This window comes from Euwallacea fornicatus, chromosome 7, assembly GCF_040115645.1.
Source record: "Euwallacea fornicatus isolate EFF26 chromosome 7, ASM4011564v1, whole genome shotgun sequence".
Classification (NCBI taxonomy): domain Eukaryota; kingdom Metazoa; phylum Arthropoda; class Insecta; order Coleoptera; family Curculionidae; genus Euwallacea; species Euwallacea fornicatus.
The window spans coordinates 3592579-3612492 of record NC_089547.1 but is presented as its reverse complement, the minus strand read 5'-3'; the positions used below and the strand labels follow the sequence as shown (position 1 = coordinate 3612492).

At 40.1% G+C, this 19914-nt stretch overlaps 1 protein-coding gene and 1 non-coding gene across 6 annotated transcripts in view; one reads left to right on the top strand and one right to left on the bottom strand.

Moving 5' to 3' along the window:
* Positions 1-19914, bottom strand: part of LOC136339857 (roundabout homolog 2-like) — a 163030-nt gene that overhangs the window by 3623 nt on the left and 139493 nt on the right. For all 5 annotated transcript variants that reach the window (XM_066283411.1, XM_066283409.1, XM_066283407.1 and 2 more), the window contains 4 exons: positions 2918-3196; positions 1281-2861; positions 904-1225; positions 7-646 (listed from right to left, as the gene is read on the bottom strand). In XM_066283411.1, coding sequence (XP_066139508.1) covers positions 7-646; positions 904-1225; positions 1281-2861; positions 2918-3196 — 2822 coding nt within the window. The remainder of the gene's footprint in view (positions 1-6; positions 647-903; positions 1226-1280; positions 2862-2917; positions 3197-19914) is intronic.
* Positions 18496-18588, top strand: TRNAY-GUA (transfer RNA tyrosine (anticodon GUA)). Its single transcript has 2 exons — positions 18496-18532; positions 18553-18588. It is a non-coding gene; the product is annotated as a tRNA-Tyr (tRNA).

The window sequence follows — 19914 nt, the reverse complement described above, 5'->3', positions numbered from 1 at the left end:
ACTTACAAGTCGCCTGCTTCCAGTCACTAGAGTGGTCGTAGCATATGGTGCTGGAGAAGAACTTCCATCGTTATTATTAGCCAAAGTGGCATCAACTTCCGCGTAATCCGCAATCTGCGACGCTCTATCATTTCCCACATTAGGACTGGCATACTCCTGCACCTGCAGTAAGTTGTACTCATTGTACTTCCTCCCGCTATGGTACCCATTTTCCGAGCCGGCATACTCCAGCTTATCAGGTCTGGTACTGTATTGCTCTTTAAAATGCAAGGGATTTGTATGAAGGTTGATGTTCCCATTTAGGAGATTCCCATTGCTCTGAGGAAGGCTTCCATTGGCATACTCGTTCCTTTGGGAGTACTCCTGGTTTGGTGTGAGTTTGGAGTATTCAGGGAAGGTTGTTGCGTAGTCAGGAATGTCTTTGTCTAGCCATAAGGGCACTTCTTGCTTGGTAGCTAGGGGAGTGCTGAGTACGCCGCCGTTGGTTCTGGAAGGAGTCATGGTCTTCTTGGACAGAAGCTGTCGGCGTCGCACGAAGAACATGGCTCCGAAGAGCACTAGCATTACTAGGATCATGCTGATGAGAAGGGCCATGAACCAAGTTTCGGTGACGAAGTTGTCGGATTGCATGTCCGGACCAATGGGCCTGTAAGTATACGTGTTAAATCTTGCTCACAAGAAATGTGCCTATCAAATGATTTTGGGATCTAATCTGAAACTCACTTTACTAGTTCACCAGATTTTTAGACAAGAATTTACTATAAAAAACGTATTAAAGCGGTAAAGCATTCTAAAATAAAGAGAGTTTTAGTATAAAATTTAATGCTAAAACTCTCTTCGAACGTTTCGTTCGGTTAGCACATTATAACTCATAATATAAAAGATATCTGAAAAGTGTCTGACCTTTGCATGCTACTATCCATGACCCTGGAAGTGGGATCCAGCCTCAAAGTAGAGGCCGGACTGTAAGGGCCAACTCCGGCCCTGGTACTGGCAGCTACTTTCACATAATACACCACCCCAGAAGACAAATTTCCTAATAAAAAAATTGCAGAAGGCCCCACATTTATGATGGTAGGAAGCGCTGAATCATTGCTCTTCACGTCCAACTTATAAGTCTCCAGTTCTCCATTAAGACTTCCTGGAGAAGGAGCTTTCCATTTCAGTCTCACTGCTGTCGAGTTGAGTAGAAGAGCTTCCATGCCAGTTGGTGGCTCGGAGGGCACTAAAAACAATTTTAATTAAAAATAAAATATCTCTGAAAAGCAGTAGTAGCTAACCATCTTCCAGAGTCCTCACGACTTTAGAATTCGAAGGTTGCCCTTCTATAGCTTTATAAAAAGGTATCAAGAAGAACTCATATTTCGTCCATTTATCCAGGTTGGTTACAGTAAAGGTACTGGAAGCTCCAGTATGTAGTACTGTGAGCATGCTGTAGCTTCTAGCGACATCTGGGGACTCATCTACAGACACGCAGTAGATGTATAATCCTTCTACATAAGTGGATTCTGTTACTTCCCAAGCGAGCTTCACTGAACTGGAAGATATGGGAATGGCATCTGTTAAACGGACTATTTTGGGTGAGGTCACTAGGCTGGCTCTAGCTTCACTTAGAATTGTGACCTCAGGATTGCCCCAATTCTGACCCAAATCCGGCCCAACTATAATAGGCTCTGAGAAAGGTGATGGAGGTCCTAGACCATGTGAATTCTCAGCTCGTATCAGGAAGGTATATGGTACTCCTGCAGTTAGTAGATGCTGGGTGAATGTAGGTCCAGGAACTCTTCTGGCAACAATAGTCCATGTAGGGGTTACCCCCTCCTCTCTTCCAAAGAGTTCTACTTGGTAGCCAAGGAGACTTGAAGACCCAATTTTATTGTTTTGACCCCAAGTGATGGTAACGCTACCTTCTGACTGGTTCAAAGCGTGAGGCCTACTGGGTGGGCCCGGAACCATCGCAGATTCTGGAGCTTTGAAGAAATTTATATTGGGGTTTTTGGGGTTATCCACTAACAGATGACCGGTCCAGGTAGCTTTTCCGTTCTTGGACGATGCCACGCACGTATAAGCTCCAGAGTCATCTTTATCTAGGTTATAAACTTCCACTTGGCCAGGATTTGTCATATTTATCCTATTGGAAGGAGACACTGGAACGCCTTCTTTATACCACGAAATCACAGGTTTTGGGGTTCCACTAGCTTCACATATCAAATAAGCTACAGAATGTATAGGTAGAGTTTGATTACTAGGTCCCCGTATGATAACTGGAGGGGGCCTGTCTTCTTTGGAAGTCACGGTTAGTCTTGTACGAGTAGACACGGAACCGGCTTCATTAACAGCCGAGCAAATAATGACAGTCCCAGAATTCTGCACTTGAGCATTTTTGAGCATCAAAGTCGACTGCCCATCACTAGAAGTAAAAACCTCGTAATTCCCCGAAGGGGAACTTGGATAGATCAAAGTCCTGTCTCCTTCTAGCGACCAAAAAATTAAGGGCTTAGGGCTTCCAGTCACGTGGCAGTGAAAGGAGACTTGCTGGCCGCTTTCAATAGTCTGGGCCAAAGGTCTGGCGGAGAAAGTTGGAGGTGCGTGAACTGTGAGGAAAGCACTGGCCGATATTGCTCCTGCGAAGTTGTCTCCATCGCAAGTGTATCTGCCTTGATCCAGAAGGGTGCAATCTTCCAGACGAAGAGTGCGGTCTTCCAGAACTCTCACCCTTCCTAGAGGCATTGTTCCACCCGCAGCTTGTCTTCTCCACAAGACATCTGGTATTGGGTCCCCTCCAACATTACATGGAAACTCCACTGTAGAACCTACTAGGGCCACTATGTCTTCTGGAGGTCTTATCATGAAGGGTTTAACTACCGAAAAACCAGAGAAGGGTATTAATACATTTTCGTGGAAATACAGGTCTTACCAAAGACTTTGAGGATTGCGACAGCGCTCTCTCGGATACCGGCAGTGTTTTTAGCTACACACTGATATCTGCCATCGTCCGATGGTTTGGAGTCGGTAATGGCTAAATTGAAGCCGTCCACAAGCTTCAGTCTAGCGCCCAGTTCCAATGTTTGTCCGTCTTTTCTCCAGGACACCTGAGGCTCTGGAGTACCCCGAGGGGGGGCGCACTCCATGACGACGTCTTCGCCGGCGGCCACTCTACCATTTTGTGGCTCTAATCGGAATTCGTCTCGAAGCACTGGAAACGAACATCAATCTTTAATTATTATTCTGCAACCCCCGCCACTGATTTGATTGTATTTCATTCAAAGAGTGCTCTCTTGCCTGCCTTTATATTGGAGGTTTGAAAAAGTATGTGATTGAACGTGTTGATTTTCAAGGGTATTTTGGTTGGGTTTACAGGCATGCTACGACAAGAACTTTACATGGGGGGGATAAAGTGGCTCATCGTATTTTGAAACCGGCGATTTTATTCTTGCAAAGTCAGAGGCGTAGCGACACACATTTTTCAAGAAATCAATTGTTTAATTAATACATAAGCCAAAACCAGTTAACACATGCAGTTTCGAGAATTATTAGCTGCCCTTGCAGATAAACTACGCCAATGAATTTATCAGACGCCGAGTCAGAGAGAGAGAGAGAGAGAGAAAGACAGAAGGGAGGGGAGGGGCGATTTCTCCATCCACTTGGAAAATTATGATTTTATTTATGCAAAATCACAGGAGTTGACTCTTCAACTGACTACTCAACTTAGAAAAAATCAGAGGCGTTGGGTCTCTGATCTTCAGAGCAATTAAATCCTCAAAGAGCATCAGTTAACACGCCGATGTTCAAACATTTTCAGCGGCTCTTTCGGGCGTGCTACGCCATTGATTTAAAATGAAATTTCGTCCGAAAGTTACCGCTACATCCGCACAAAAACAGAGGCGTACAGGCATTTTCCAATAGACGGGCTTGTGGAAGCACGTATGGCAGTTAATAAAGATACTTTTAGGTTTCTGGACGGTTCCGGGGGCAAAGTGCGCGAATGATTTTGCATGATATTGAAGCAGAAGCGTTCTCCTCCTGGTCGAGCTTCGGCCAGATTTGCAAAAAACCAGAGGCGCAGTGACTCCCATTATCTCAATTTTTTCATACAACATTTCATATTCATGTGAATAACGCTCTATTTTATGTTAATATTCCCCTAGAGGACTGACAACATCAATCAAACCCGAGTGCCTTATGAAGCTTGAGTAACCCCATTATTTTTCCACCCTTCTAAGTATGGTAGTCGTAAAGAAACAAAGTATATCTATAAAAACTCATATGTTATTTCCATGGCTCGATTTCCTCCGCTTTTTCTTCTCTGTGTATCTTATTCTTTTATCGCATTTTACACACAGTTTGTCGTGTTTTATGGTGCTCATTTGAACATTGGGAAAGTCATTTCCAAGAGTGCAGACGAGTGTTTCACTGAGATATACAACTTTATTATTTCCTAAATAATAGATGCCGCTGTTTTGGGTTAGCTATGGGCAGCTTACCCGGGGATGCGCCGTAATAGAGGTATTGTGCTTTGGAGGCGTTTTACTTGATTTGATTGGACTTGGGGCAATTTTAAGATGGAACGTGAGCAAGTAAAGGGCCCGGGGGGACATAAACGTGGAAACAATTTTTTGAACAGAAACCACATGGCGATTATGAAGAGGCCCTAGAAGCGGAAGTTTCATTCGGAACGGGGGCAGCACGAGGGGGGGGGGGATAGGGTGCGAACATGCATTGCCGGCCAAACGTGGGGAAACTTTTGAATTATCTTTCTTGCGCATAATAATCCTTAATCAGAATTTTTGATGGGTATGCAGATCACTCTTTAAACTATGCACGAACAAATGAGCAATTGAAGGTCTTTATTAATCAAAATAAATAAATAAATTTTTTTAGAGGACACAAGTGGAGGGACTTTCGTGAAAATTAACGAAACAAAAAGTTATTTTCGTCTTTAGTCGCAAATCCTTTGTTCTCTATCACCTCTGCCTATCTCCAGAGCATCGACTCTAACAAGGTTCTCGGGAAGTTTCACACCAAGCTCGGCACCGAACAGCAAATAATGAATCCTTATTTGTAAATTTTTGTGGGCGTTTATGCCCGCCTTCGCATTCCAATCGCTTCCACATGTTTTCAATGGGGTTCAAATCCGGGCTCCGAGCTGGCCATTTCGTAACAGGCACTTGTTCAGCTCGAAGCCACTCTTCGGCCACTTTAGCAGTATTCTTCGGATCGATCGCGGCGAGCCGATGCTAGAGACGAGCCTCTGCCCACATCTCTGTCCTGCAAGTCCTCCATTGTTCCGACATCTAAATTTTCTTAATCTGTATTGATCCAACGGGTAATCCCATCATTGCCATCTTCCATAGGCGTATCTGGAAAATCTCTGAACCTCATCCAATTACTTCGCATCAATAATTTAGAGTATCCCTACTTGATGGCTACATCGATCAATGATCTGATGCAAACATTATGGACTAGACAGCCGTTGTTCTATTAACCATATTACACGAGACACAAGAGAGTGCGCCCTAAGCAAATAATTCAATTTTGGTTACGCATATTAATGTGTAGGCACCCCGCAGCCTGCAAGTGATATGGTTCGTGGAGTGGTCAGTTTGGTGGGCTTCGTGCAGAACGGTTAAACTGGACTTTCCTGAGAGGGAGCCGCGGAGCTTCCTTGAAAGTTTCGTGAACGATTGAAACCGTAGACCAACTAAAATTTATTTCCCACGAGTCCACTTTATCTCTCACCACACGATGACGCTACTGATGCCCACTAGAGCCTTATTAGCATCACGCATTATACTTTAATTATTAACGCCATGTCGCTCTATATTGTGCACGACATCCTCTATTCCTGCCCAGGGAGGTTTAGATATGCCGGGACAATATTACTTATAATGCTCATTGTCTTTGCCCAGTGTGGTGAGTGGCTGGGGCCTATCGGCTGCCATTTATTACCGTCGGAGCAAATTTTCCTTATATTTGATGCTTTTGGAGCTGAAATTGCTTAAACCGCTCGATACGGCTAAAGATGCAAATCGCCCACCTCAAGGCTATTTTCGTAACGAGCTCTAAAACTATTATCTCCATAATTGACTATCTCACCTTATCTTGTTCCACGGACTATGAAAAAACCAAAACGGCCCTTCTCAATTTAAAAGCTATCTAGTATTTTAATTAAAAACGTTGCAATAGACGGTGCAAATTCAATCTCTATAAAATATCCCTTGTTGATGAGGAAAGGGAAATTATCTTCCTCCGTCCTTTCGCCCCGTACTTCCCTAATCTAGGAGTGTAATGCCTTCCGCGATTATCAATTAATATCTTAGGAATTTAATAGCTCCAGCAAAATGCTGTGGAGGGAGGTAATAGGGTTGTTGCGTTGGTCCGGGATACGTAAGGACGGTGCTAGCACAGTTGACTTCCCTGGATGTTTTCCAGGATTTAGGTCGGATTTCTTATGCATGTGTACATCACCTTTAAACCGGGGCTAACATACAGGGTGGAACAACGGAAACTTTGCAATTCGATTTTCAGCGTTCAAAATGAAAGTATGTAAAAACGTTCGAACGATTTCTGCTCCGACGGCGACAACTTTTTACTGTATTTCAACCCTTCGGTTTCAGCACCCGAAGGGGAAGGGGCGTCGAGCGATACGTCATTTTAGAGGTAGTTGCACCCCGATTATACCTTCGAAGTTTGAAGCCACTGTCACCACCTCTCTTGATATGACAGCTTGTCAAAGTCTGTGGGGGAAAAAATGCTTCTAGTTAATAATGAATTTACCGCCATAACGGCTGCAGACTTGAAAATGAGAGGAGGAAGACCTTTAGATGTGAGATATCGCCGAATCCTTTTGACGGAGGCGAGCTGTGCCCTTCAAATTGACAGAGTTATGACTCTGTGATTTTTTTCTTAAAAAAAAAAAATATATATATATATATATATATATATATACAGGGTGGTCCAATAAGAACGCCTCGGACGATTACGGCTTTATTAATGGTTTTGATGAAAAATTGTTTTTACACTTCTATGTGCGACCTTATAAGGCATATTTCAAAAATATTGTCATTTATACGGGGTGCGCAAAAAAAAGATACAATGCAAACTTACGTTTTTTTAAATCAAACACCATATATTTTTTTAAACGTTTGAAATTAGAATAAAAAAATAGTAGAAGTTGGTACAACACTCGATAAGTCTAAAACAAATACTTCTTGAGCAAATTAAAGAAATGCAAAAATGCAAAGGCCAAGAAAAAAAATTTTTCTACGTGAAATGAATGAATGAATTATCGTTTTTTGACCGGTGCGTCTTAACAACAGATACTCCTTCAAGTTGAAAATAGTTCTCTTGAAATTTTATGTACAGGGCGAGCAAAAGTACTGATTGCATCTTACTCACTTACGATTTAGAATATCTTGCTTATTTCAAATGGCATGTATAAATAAATATAGTATATATCTTCCGAGACCGCACTAAATGACCACCCTGTATATAATAAAATATAGGTAGTATATAATAATAAAAAATAGGTAAATAAAAAGACTTCACATTACTTTTCTGATCGATTTATTAAATGCGGGAAATGACCACCATTTATGCCCATAAAATGGAAAAAAGTGTTAACAGCGTTGTCTTACGTCACGTAACGTTTCAGGTGTAATTTTTACACGATTAGAGGTAAAACCCACCTCGGCGACCACCCCATACGTAACGTGCGGCTCTAACCGGGAATTTTCTCCCAAATTACTATTTTTTAAAATATTCAAAAGCAACACTAAATAGGGTAAAAAATACTGCATTTTGACGGTTGATTATTTATTTAAACGTTGCTCACGTCACCGGTGGCGTAAAATAGCCGATTTTTTAAACTGAAATTGAGTACGAGCGAATCCTCAAATGAAAGGTTTTCCAAAACTGTATGGATTCAATGGCGTATTGCAATTTAAAACTTATCGTAGTTTTTGGAAAAAAACAGATATTAATTTGATAAAAAAATGCAATAGAAAATTAATTAAACAGTACTTAGAGAGTGAAAAAACTTTTGTTGATAGGAAATTGGTTTGCTTTCGAATTTGTGCTTAGAAACAGACTTTGTTTAGGAGAATTAAAAGGAGAATAAGAAAATAAATGAAAATAACCAAAGAACACGTTACACTCTATATTTCAGAATTGGTAATAACAGGATACGGGATTACAAGGGCGTAGACAATGTGATTGGAAGGAGGAAGAGTGGCGTTGCGCCACGACTTAAAAGAACGGAAATCGAGCATGAGGAGGCGCGAGGACACCAGGAAGTATTCTCGACTACGCGAGGGGCGACGAGAAATCCGAGAGCACCTAAATGACCCAAAGAGATAGGTGATGTCGTGAAAATACAACAGAGGAGGAGAGCCCAAATCCACCGGGAGGAGACGCGTACCAGTAGCGATTCGTAGTCCTCTCGGACCTTTGCCTCTCTCCAGGGATCGGAGAAGATCCTTTCGTCCCCAGGTTGTTAAAGAGTAGATCCGGCCCCAGTTGCTGAATTCGAAACGGGGATTTTCATTGGTAATAAAGTACGCACTGAACAGGATTTTGGGCGCCATTAGTGTGTGTCTCGAACGAAGGAGGCTCAAGTACGATAAACTTTGTTGTAATATTAAATTTCATGTCTCTAAATCTAAACTCTCTAATCACCGAAACTTTCCCAATAAATATCACTATAGCCCCCAAATAAGCGAAATGATCAATTTGATCCCCCCCGCGCACGTATACAAGTTCAAATTGTTATCTCTGGATCTAGCAGATGTGTACGGGGTAGTGGAACGCCCTTAAGAGGGACAAATTCGACATTAACTTTGCGTTTTATGTAGTAATTAGTCCTCTGTACGCGACAATATTCCAAAAGAGGACCCGTTTATCCAAAACGAAAATAATAAAGGGACGTCTGCCTGTTTTGCTATCTGGAATCTCGACTACCTATTCCGTATTTTAGGTCGAGTAATTCCGGAAAGTTGCCCTTTATCTGATTCATAGTTTTGGCAGTTTGTATGTGTGGCTGAGGATGTGGGCAAAATTTTAAGATAATTAATTTTCTGTCATTGTCTGAGAGTTCCTAATGAAATTTCCACTGCCATATTTGTTGCCCTAAAAAGGGCCGGTAATTGGAATCAATATATCAAGATCTAAGCAAAACAAACGGAGTATTTATAAAATCATTTACGGACCCCAGAAACACCATTTTTCTTCAAAACTTCTGGCCGAATTCACACGAATTACCTCTTACACGCGAGGTTGGAACACGAAATTGAAAGAAGGCAAGAGATCCAGGGCTGAAATAGAGCCCCGGAAAAGAAAAATGAACAATAGTTTGCCTTAGGCTAAATTTTCTTATATCTATAATCGCCCGGATATGGCAAACGTAGTGCAAAGAAAAAGGAACAAGAGGGTGGATTATCAATTTTCCTTTACAAATAGGAGCGATTTAAACTTGGAAGGGTGCAGATTACCTTTCGATGGGTTATCAATCTTTTTTTGTTACCTGTATCGCTTAAAGAAAATTGTCGATCGCGATTTTCCTGTTAAGTCATTAGTTCGGCTCGTTTATTATCCCGAGCTAAAAGGGAAAAACGCTTCAGGCAGTTTCGGAAATTTCGCGGAAACACCCTGGGAAATGGAACCAGGACATGTTTCTAAAAATCACACACATCGATTTATCAGCCATACGAATCGCTCCCATCCCGAATTCTGAAACCCAAATATGTCAGTAATTAAAAAAAAATAACATTAAACGGCCCCACGGTCATTCTCACCCTTCGGCCCCTGAAGGGTTGATTCCGTGGAGTAATGCCAACTTAGGCGTGAAATTTATGCAAATCGAGTGCGGCTCAAGCATCTGGATCGCAAGCCGCAGGGTCCACGTGGAAGATATGAATTTGAGGAAATTGCCGCATACAAGGAGCATTGGAAACATGGTGATTAGGATCATGATAAACAGCGTCAGGGGTATAATGAATAGAGCTGCTAAGCCACGATAAATGACGGTAATTCAGTTGAACTTGGAAAGTATCCTCACTTGTCAATCGTCGCTTCAATTCAACAAATAAAGACCTCAGGCACCGGCGAGTGTTCCATGACAGGCTCTGAATTCGGACCCTGCTTGAAGGTAATATCTGCCGGTAATCCCCCTCAAAAAGCAGGAGAATGTCCAGACAAACAGTTCCTGAGATTTCTGAGGGTGGCTCACATTACTCAACAGCACGGACCGAAGTTATTAATCATGGCATAGCAATGCCGGTATTATTTGCCATCAAAATATTAGCAACTTGATTAAATCCTGTTTGTTGGCCCCTAGGGAGGTCGAAGCGTACAGTAGGAGAAGCTGAAATTGAGGTATCAACTTATGTAGAGATATTATGATGATTATGAGATATTATTATTATGATGAGAGAGAGAGAGAGAGAGAGAGAGAGAGAGACGGGTTCTGCCCACACCTAGGTACCGAGATGTTAGAGTTCGAGGAACCACAGCTCATGGGAGAATGAACGAAAGACACGATCTGTGGATTCACTTTGATTATAACACTAAGGGGACGAGTTACAGCGATTCTCAAGTCATGGCGGATAAGAAATTGACGAAGGACCCGGAAGGAGTGGTTGAAAAACAATGAACCTGAGAAACACAACTGCAAGAAAAAGCAATTGATAGATAAAATTAAGAGAAGGACCAAACTCAAAGTTGCTGCTCAAACATTCAAAATGGTCAGTCCGACGAAACGAACGATTTTTTTTCGGATTTAGAAGGAACCCGTTCAAGAATGATGGTACCATCGTTAACGATATGCAAGAGAGATCCAAAAGGGGGCTACGCTTTAGGTGCCCCTGGAGGGGGCAAACCAGGGAGATCAACAGATTAATGCATTTTTGGCCAGTTTTATGTTAGCGGGGCAATCTTCTTCCTTCTCTCCTCTTTGCTGGAAACCCAGGGAGTGATGCTGGGGTTCGTGTTAAAACCACTGATAAAGTTTCTTCATAAAATTAGCCTTTCCGTATCATGCCATTAGGCAGCTGCTCGCAAATCATTCTTGAGCCACTTTATTCTTTTCGTGCATTTATATCGGAACAATTCAAGAAACGCAATTTTTCTCAATTATTTCTCACTTCTTCCCCTCTTCATGCCGATAACAATAAACACGGGGTTAAAAACACGCCAACCTCACTAATTAATTAGGACCTGACAACAACAAGCCATGAGTAATCCACTTTTCTCTTCAGATTTTTCCATTTCCCTTCATTCCAACCGCATTTTATCCAATCGAGATCAAAAAGCAATCAAACACTACCGAAGGAGATTAATGAGAGTCTAGATTCCCGGGCAAATAGATTTGTTATTACTGATGACTTATTGATTATGCCTGGTTTGAGGCCTCCAAATGAAGCTTTCACGTTGTCGTGTCCATTCTAACTAAATTTGCGCAAAAACGATGACTTTCTGGAATTTTATGGTATCACGAAAGAAATGGAAGCTTTTATCTTTGATGTTATAATCTAAGTTGCATGAATCCGAACAATAAGGTGCCATGACTAAGTTTCTTCCTTTGTTTATCTACCCTCCTTTGCCCATTTAAATTTGACCTGGAAATCAGGGGCGGTACGCCCCTCCTGAGTCTTCACCGCGACCTTAGCTACCACATTTCTTGCCCGAGGTGATCAAAAGTGGAAGTGAGAAGCTCCATCGCAAATCTTCCAATAACCCTCTTGAAGGCGGAAACCACGTTAATATTTATCCAATGTTATGGAAGGTAATGGAATACGCCTCTGCTATAGCAAACGCTGCACTAAACCTCACTTCGCTGGATTATAGAATTTCCCTGAACGCGATTGAATATTTCTGGAAAGCGGCAAAAATTTAGCTTAGACGACATTTAAATGCGACTCCAGCTCCTCAAAGTTGCAAACTTCGCTGTTCCAGAGATTTTAGGAGTTAAAAAAGTTGCGTGAACGTGTTAAGGTGCTTTTAAGGGGTCGTCTGCATTATGGTTTGTGTCGAACAAGCTATCGGGAAAGGGGAAACATCCTGCTTAAAGTTTTAGGTTTTGATTGATAACATTCCGTCATTTCCGGGAATCTGGATAAGCATTCAACCGGCGAGTTATTCAATTAAAACCCTGTAATTGAAAAGCAAGCGGCTCTTAAATCTTCCTCTGGCAAAGCTTTTCATGATAAAATTGCATTTATTTTCACGTTATTTAGGATTAATATCAGAGAAACGCGCTGAAATCGTGAAAACAGAGCGAGACAAAAACATCGCGTGATAAATTTGATTTATATTGGTTACTTTCTTATAATAATCACCGGCTATATATTGTAAACTTAAGCTGTACGTTTAAGGCAACAATAGGAAAAAATAGCAAAACGACAGCAATCCTCTTGTAGCTATTAATTTGAATTTAATCAAATGGTGCAATGGGATTGGGGCGTGTTTAACACGTTCAGGTCGAGTTCAATGAAACGGAGATTGCAGCTAAAATATTCAAAGAGTTCTGAGTTGGCAAAGAACCACTGATAAGTTCCATTTAAACAGGAAAATTGGTCATTGAAAGAAGAAATATCAAGCTGCAACCATTTCAGTAAATTAATGGATATTTTCATGCTTTCTCCAACCTAATTGAGAGGCATTCTTGCTAGAAGCGAATGACCACTCGAGCAGTTAAAAGGCGCACTGAAAATCTGTGAATGCGAGCAGGGCAGAGGGAACCCGTGCGGGGTACAAAACCGGACCCTATGGGAGTGACACAAGCCTATAAAAAGCTTCTCTTACCAAACCTCAATGATATCGCATTAGAGTTAGAGAAGCAGTCGAATCTTGATCAAATGGTGAACACTATATGTGTACTTTTTATAAACTGAATTTTACTTGTGGGATTTCTCGAGTTTAAACTTGTGAATAAATTGATAATTGTTGCGAAACTCTTTCCTCCATCCGTGTGATGTTCGTTGCGGAATAATTGCAAAAAATCATTATGGTAGAGATACAGAGGCATCAGAATCAGTTAGAGAATCGTGTCGCCAATTTTCTTCTTCAGTCAGTGACGAGCGCATTACGCAATTGCAGAGACCAAGTGCGCATTGTGTACTGCTTCTAGAAGAACTCGTTCTTCAGAATGAATTTCATTCTACGATTGAAAGCAGTAAGTTGGAGATCGGAATTGCCGCTCAATTTTTTTCCTTCGGTTTCTTCAGTTCAGAGGGCTCAATGATAGAGAAGTAGTGAGGCACAAACAGGTAGACGCCGCAAATCTTCTTAGGGATTTTCTCGCTTTAAGGAGCTTTTTGAGAGTTTTTGTTGCAAAATCCCTTCTTTAGCTAGCGGGAGGTGCATTCTAAAATTCTAGAGAAACGGAAAAATGGAAAAAGTTTAACATTTTGCCTGTTTTTTCCGATTTTGTTGTCTGCAAAATTAGCGTCGCACTCGGTGTAAGGTTCAGTCTACAACGAGGTTTCTGCGACTTCGCGCTGTTGAACGTGGAGATTTTGGTCGTGAAGTCGGTGTGAAGTTCACTTAACAGTAATTTCACAGAGGGAGGAAGGTCGAGAAAGGGGCCAATGCTCGAAAATTTGTTGAAATTGTTTCGACTTCGCAATGCTGAATGTGGACATTATTGTTCGTGAAATTCCTTCCTGAATCAGGCTGAAGGGATTGTGAGGTATTTGTTATGGGTTTTTTTAAACGAAAATACTGATTATTTCAAATTAAATGTCAGCAACAAAATATTTTTACGTAATGAATAAACGAGAAACATTACTCCACATTTTACCATGGAAATACGCAGGTAATTACCAATTTATTAGACTGCTTTATTAAATGGAACAGAGATTAAATAAATTTGAAAATATCAACTAAAACATTTCATATATCTGAGTAATTACGAAAGGTTTCAGCATTTTTCGGGAATATTATGCAGTTTTAGTTAATTATGATTTTATTTGACGTAAAGTGGTCTGATGTGTAGGCTATACAATCAATAAATACGTGAATTGTTAAAGGCTTCAATTAACGCTTTAAATATTCAATTTCGAGCTGAATTGTTAATAAAACTTGCTATTAGTTTAAAATAAATTTCATTGTTGATTTGAATATGGAACAAAGAATTAGGTAAAAAAAGACCAGAAGAGTATAATAATTATTAAAAATTATGTATTACAGGAAAAACAATAGAAAATACTAAATATCGGAAAATCGTAAATTCCCCTCTTTCACTATCAGTTTGATTACCTTCGGACACCCGAGCGAGCCCATTATGGGTGCGTTGTGATAAATCGCCGGGGAGAAATTTTCATATCGAGCTTAATATCCTTCGAATGAGAATTTCAAATCGAGACTATTTTACTCAGACAATCAATCTCGAAGAACTAAATTAAAGTCTTTTTATCTCCGAAATGGTGACGAATGTCCCCACAAAGACCCCTAAAAATCCGCCGAAACAACGGGAAATGAACACGGTTGATTGATATATCAGTGAATTCAAATCAATTCAACCAATTCACATTGGAGGCACAACTATCTCAATTTCCGGTCGTTCCCCCGTTCGCTTAAAATTGACTTTAAATTTGACTTTATCGACCTACAGGCACATTAATTTTTATTTGGCGGGAAAAGGCGAAATTGGCCGGACATTTTACAATTATTTTGTCCGGGGGTGCAGACAGTCGACATGGCTGCAATCCTGCCTGCTGGAAATTTAGGGGCTGTTTGCCGCGAAGAAAAAAATCTGTGGCCAAACGGGGTAAGTTGAAATTGTCCGCGTTGGGGTTGATTTGTGTGTCTGGTAGGCAGGGCTGAAGCTGGTTGCATGTTTTCGAACCCATACGGGTTTCGCGTTTCTAAATGAAATACCGCAATTTTTCATCACCTGTGGAAAGTTCGTCTACATCGCCGAGGGTCACGTTTCGTAATCTGAGGAGTCACAAGGGGCAATTTCGATGCTTCAAAGCCTATAACGTTCAATTATTTATTTAAACGCAGAATAAGTGCCCGAGAAGATAAACAGAATGGATTTTATTGTCATATTCGTAAAGCGATATGACGGGTAAAAGGAGGTACTTACTTAACGACGATGGACGATATAATAACCTTTTGAAATATGCATGTGGTGGATAGATCATTCGATATTCTGTTAATATTGAATGGGGCGCGTAACTGATGTTGTCGAGAAGCTTAATATAATATAATAATATGATATTTATAATACAGTAAATAGGTAGGGCATCAACCGTTAATTAATCAGATCCTCTCAAAGCTAGAGTGATATGGGCGAGAAATGCCCGGAGGTTCAATGTAAACTGGTGTTACCAAGAACTCACCTTTTAACACAATAAATTCTGGAGGTGAAGTTACGCTAACTGCAGCTGATCTTATCACTCAAAATTAAAGGGATGTAATAAAACTGAGAAAGCGTCAGCACTGAGTATATCGCACTTAATGCAATTTTAATGGGCGTTTAATAACTAAGAGCTGATCATAATATCACAAACTTATGCAGTTCTATACGTAAACTGGAAGGAGTCACAACCGTTCTTATCTCTTGAAAATGAGAGGAACGTTTTGCTTTAAGGTAGTTCCCAGCAACCGGCACTTTGGGGCACTCCTTGGAACTGCTTGGGGCAATCGGCGGAAGTTCAATACAAACCTGACGTTACGAAGAGCTTATGTGAACACCTTGGACCAACAGGATTTGAACCCATGACTTACGTTAACCACAATTGATCTCACGATTCAAACTTAGGGAGGAATTACTTCTAGAGGAGGATCAAAGTCATTTCTTCAATACCATCTTATCCACCGTAGATACTACTTAGTTCAGAACTTCTATCGTCCAGTCTGCGGATGACAAAGGCCATACTTCCATCGATTTCTGGAACGGAGCGTGCAATTTCCCATTCTGGATCCAAAGTTTCCAACTGAATTTACTGGCAGTATCCACTATTTTAATTTAATTGTTTTGAACGTAGCTGTGCGAGTTCAATTACGCTCTCGATATAGGAAGTCAGTAATCTGTTTTGCATATCTCCAGTCGAAAATTTCGCATCAGATACCGTTTCTTGAATGGAAAATTTCGATTATTTAATCAGTGCGATTACTTTCCTAGTTAAGTAAGTGCCACTGATTAATCCTTGATTATCCTCAATCAGTTCAAACGACGGAGTTTCGAGAGTTTTTTTGAGATTTTTAAAGCTGTAGGAGATCGATATCTCGGGAATTTAGGGAGCAACTTTTCTTAGAAAAAAAAAGAAAAAAAAAAGGAGAAGAGTTCTGGGCGATATTGAGCTATTTCAGAGATAAACCGGGCAGTGGGATTTCTGATCTGATGGTAGGGATCTGATGACAATACTAGAAGTGACGGTTTGCGCAACTCTTCGAGCGGCTGCCTCCCTCACCTGTGATAATCGAGTAAGATGCAAAAAATTTGCTTTCAGACATATGAGCTCGCAGTAAAGCCCCTCCAATATCTGAGAAACTTCAGAGTATCGATGTGTTCTCGTTTTACTTTACACCTAGTTGGAATTCTTCAGGCGACCACCTTCGCAATTTTCCCGATATAAAAACAAACTTTCATCGAGGAAACTACGGCAGAGCGACCAAATTGCTGGTCACACGAAACTCCGTCAGATGCCCCAAGTTCCCGCAATTTACGTCGGGAATTCTCAGGAACTCGCCGCCTGTAACCCGGAAACAAGCAACAGAATGTCCCGGAACGTGTATGGGACCACTTAGATCCTAACTTATTACATGGACAACTACACTAAAGAAGGAAACTCCGGAAAGTTTGCACATGTGAAAATCGAATTAGCTTTGTTGCATTTCGACATGCGAATCCTGCACAGACGACGAAAACTAGAAAAGAGTTTGTTCGACTCTTTTCGGGCGTTTCTCCAGATTAAGGTGTAACAATGGCGTAGATCTAAAGGCAGAGAAGAGTCAAAACTCCATTACACGAGATAAGAACGCAGTCGCCCTAAGCACATAGCATGAAATTGAGTGTTTTATATTCAGGGAAGGTGTCATTCATAATAAGCGTTGTTTATCTAAGCAAAAATCGACTGTTTTTCCATGGAGTGGGCGTTTTGCATGGAAATTGCTTTGTAGAGGATTCCGCCGAGAATAACGAAGACGGATAATCGGCTCTATCGAGTTCTTCGAATTTCTACAACGATTGGATATTAGCTGGAACGAGCCATCCAAGAGGAGAAGCTTTGTGAGGGGGTTTCGAACACGTATCAGGGCAATTTCATGTAAAATCTATACAAGGTTCATGTAAATTGTGAGTTTTTCTTTTAACTATTGAATGGAATTTCATGGGTAAGAAATAATACTTTTGTGATTTCAGCCCATAGGAAATCAATACGGCTTCAATGAAAGCACATTTCGGATACCTCTAATAATGATACAGATTCTGAGGAAAAGAAGAAACGAACTATAAATTGTTGAGGAATTAAAATTCTCCTCAATCCCCTGCCATTTACCTAGCAGATTTAACTTCTCAACAAATCCTACGTTGATATTATTTTATTAAATTAAAATTTTCCAAAAAATTATTAGGAATTTCCTTTTCATAGTCATACAAGCCTGTTACAATCCTAAACTGAACTCAAAGCTTACAATGGTGGTTTTGGACTGAAGGAGCGAAATTCATTAATTATAAAAATTACACGAAATGCTTTGGTCTCCGTCTCTGTCTAGACCGAAACATTATACTCCATTTATCGATTTAAACTTTAAATTTGAAGATTCAACAAACTTCGAAACTTCAAAGTTTAACTTCTCTGTTTTACGAGGTTTTCCGCTCTTCAAGCGACTTAAAGTTAGCAATTTATATTAAACGCAATTTCTTGAGACGTGTCCAAGAATAATGTGTTCCCAAATGATCTGTATTTAATATTTCCAAACCTGTACGACCTGCAAATTCAAAGATCAGAAGGTGAGTTCTTACCGAAATACGAGGCTCTTCTATGTAGTTTTGAGGGACATACCTAGGTACTTTCGGAAAAATATCGTTGTGGTAGTATTCAATATTTTTTTAAATGTCTAAGATGAGAACAGTTGACCTACACTAGAAATGTCTCAGAAAGTGTGCCAAAAACATTGAAAAAAGGGCGATTTTTCAATAATTCTGTATCAAGGAAACGAAGCATTTTTTGTAATGAGAAATCCCCATCATTACTTATAAGTTTTTGTCCGAGACACCCTGTATACGTCTCACGAATTTATTATAACTCAGTCGTGACAGAATGGCGAAGGCCCGGTAACGATATTTTTAGCAACGAAGTGAGAGACAATGCTAATTAAAAGCAAGTTCTGTAACTAGTTTTAATGCTGTTTAACAACAGCATTAGCGTCTACTTTTGACTCGAGTCTTAACTGCAAAGTTTTATATATTCATTACACACGATACTTTCACTTAAAATAAATACACGTCGCGTTGCGAATATATTTGCGCGAAACATCCCACCCGTCAGACCTTCGATAGCTCAGTTGGTAGAGCGGTGGACTGTAGCGGAGTTTGAGTTTGTAGATATCCATAGGTCGCTGGTTCAAATCCGGCTCGAAGGAGACTTTTTTTTAAAACAAAACTTAAATGATTTGTTTGATGATTGATACAGCATTCGGCATCATTTTTTTTGTAAATTTTGGATTGGAACAACAACTCTGATCCAATATAAAATATTTAATTCCAAATAAATAAATTGTTTTAGTTTGCAGACATACATATATATATATATATATATAGAATCTATTCAAATAAAACTAATTGATGGTGCAGGACTAGACTTCAAAATGTTATTATTTTTATTGCAGAAACCGAATAAATCGAACGGAAAGTTAATAAACTAACCCAATTCAATCAATTTTAATATAACTTTTAATGAATTGGGCATATCTAATATTGCAGCAAAAATTAATATTTCCAAAACCAAAAAATCGTTCGACTATTCATTTTTAACACACTAATTAAGACGGCTTTAAAAACACTCCTCAAGACAAATATTCCTAATTAGACATTTTGAATTCATGTCACAAGTTTGTTTTCCTTCATTTAGCCCAAACGAAGGGGATCTTTAAGTCCAAAAGGGGAAGAGAGACTTAACTGGCGGGATAAAGACAAATACGGAAGGAATTAAAATTAGTAGGCTGTTTTAGCAATGCTTAGCTAAAACTGTTATTAGGAATAATTATGAGAAATGCGGTTATTTGCATGAAGAATTACCATAAGGCGTAAGTGATGCAATAAATGATTCCTTGTTAAATGTAATAGATAAGCTCTTATGATGAACAATTTTGGTTAAGGGATGTGCAAAAATTCCACCGGGCAGTGATAATACAAAATTACTTTCTTGTGACTCACCGGCCGTATTTGGAGTCGAATTTTTGTGTCTTAATTGCCCTTTTAATTTTGACTGGCTGACAGGGAATTAGGCAGAAGTTAGGGGAGATTCGAGATATTCCGGGTTAATTTTTGTCGGTGAAACTTATCAAAGCAAATCTTTTACATAAACGTCACATTTGTTGCCGAACAAGGCACTGTAATCTCTGTAAAATCGCCAGTCTTATTTCTGTATCGAGTCTTGTCGTTTTTCGTTGTATTCTTAAGCAATTGTCGGTGAAATGCACTTACGACATCGTGTAGTGGAGAAGAACGGAAATCTTATATGACCCTTAAAACCTGAAAAACTGTGGAGAAAAAAGCGTCGGAAATAAGTGCAGGGAAAAAGTGTAGGAAAAATTGTAGGAAAAAAGAGTTGGGAAAAGAGTGCAGGAAGAAAGATTTAGGGACCCATGAAGGGTTTTTAGCGAGATCCCAAAAGTCGCAGAGTTTTAACGCTTAAGATCTACCTTTATTTTACATCATGCTACCGAAACAACAATTCATATAATACC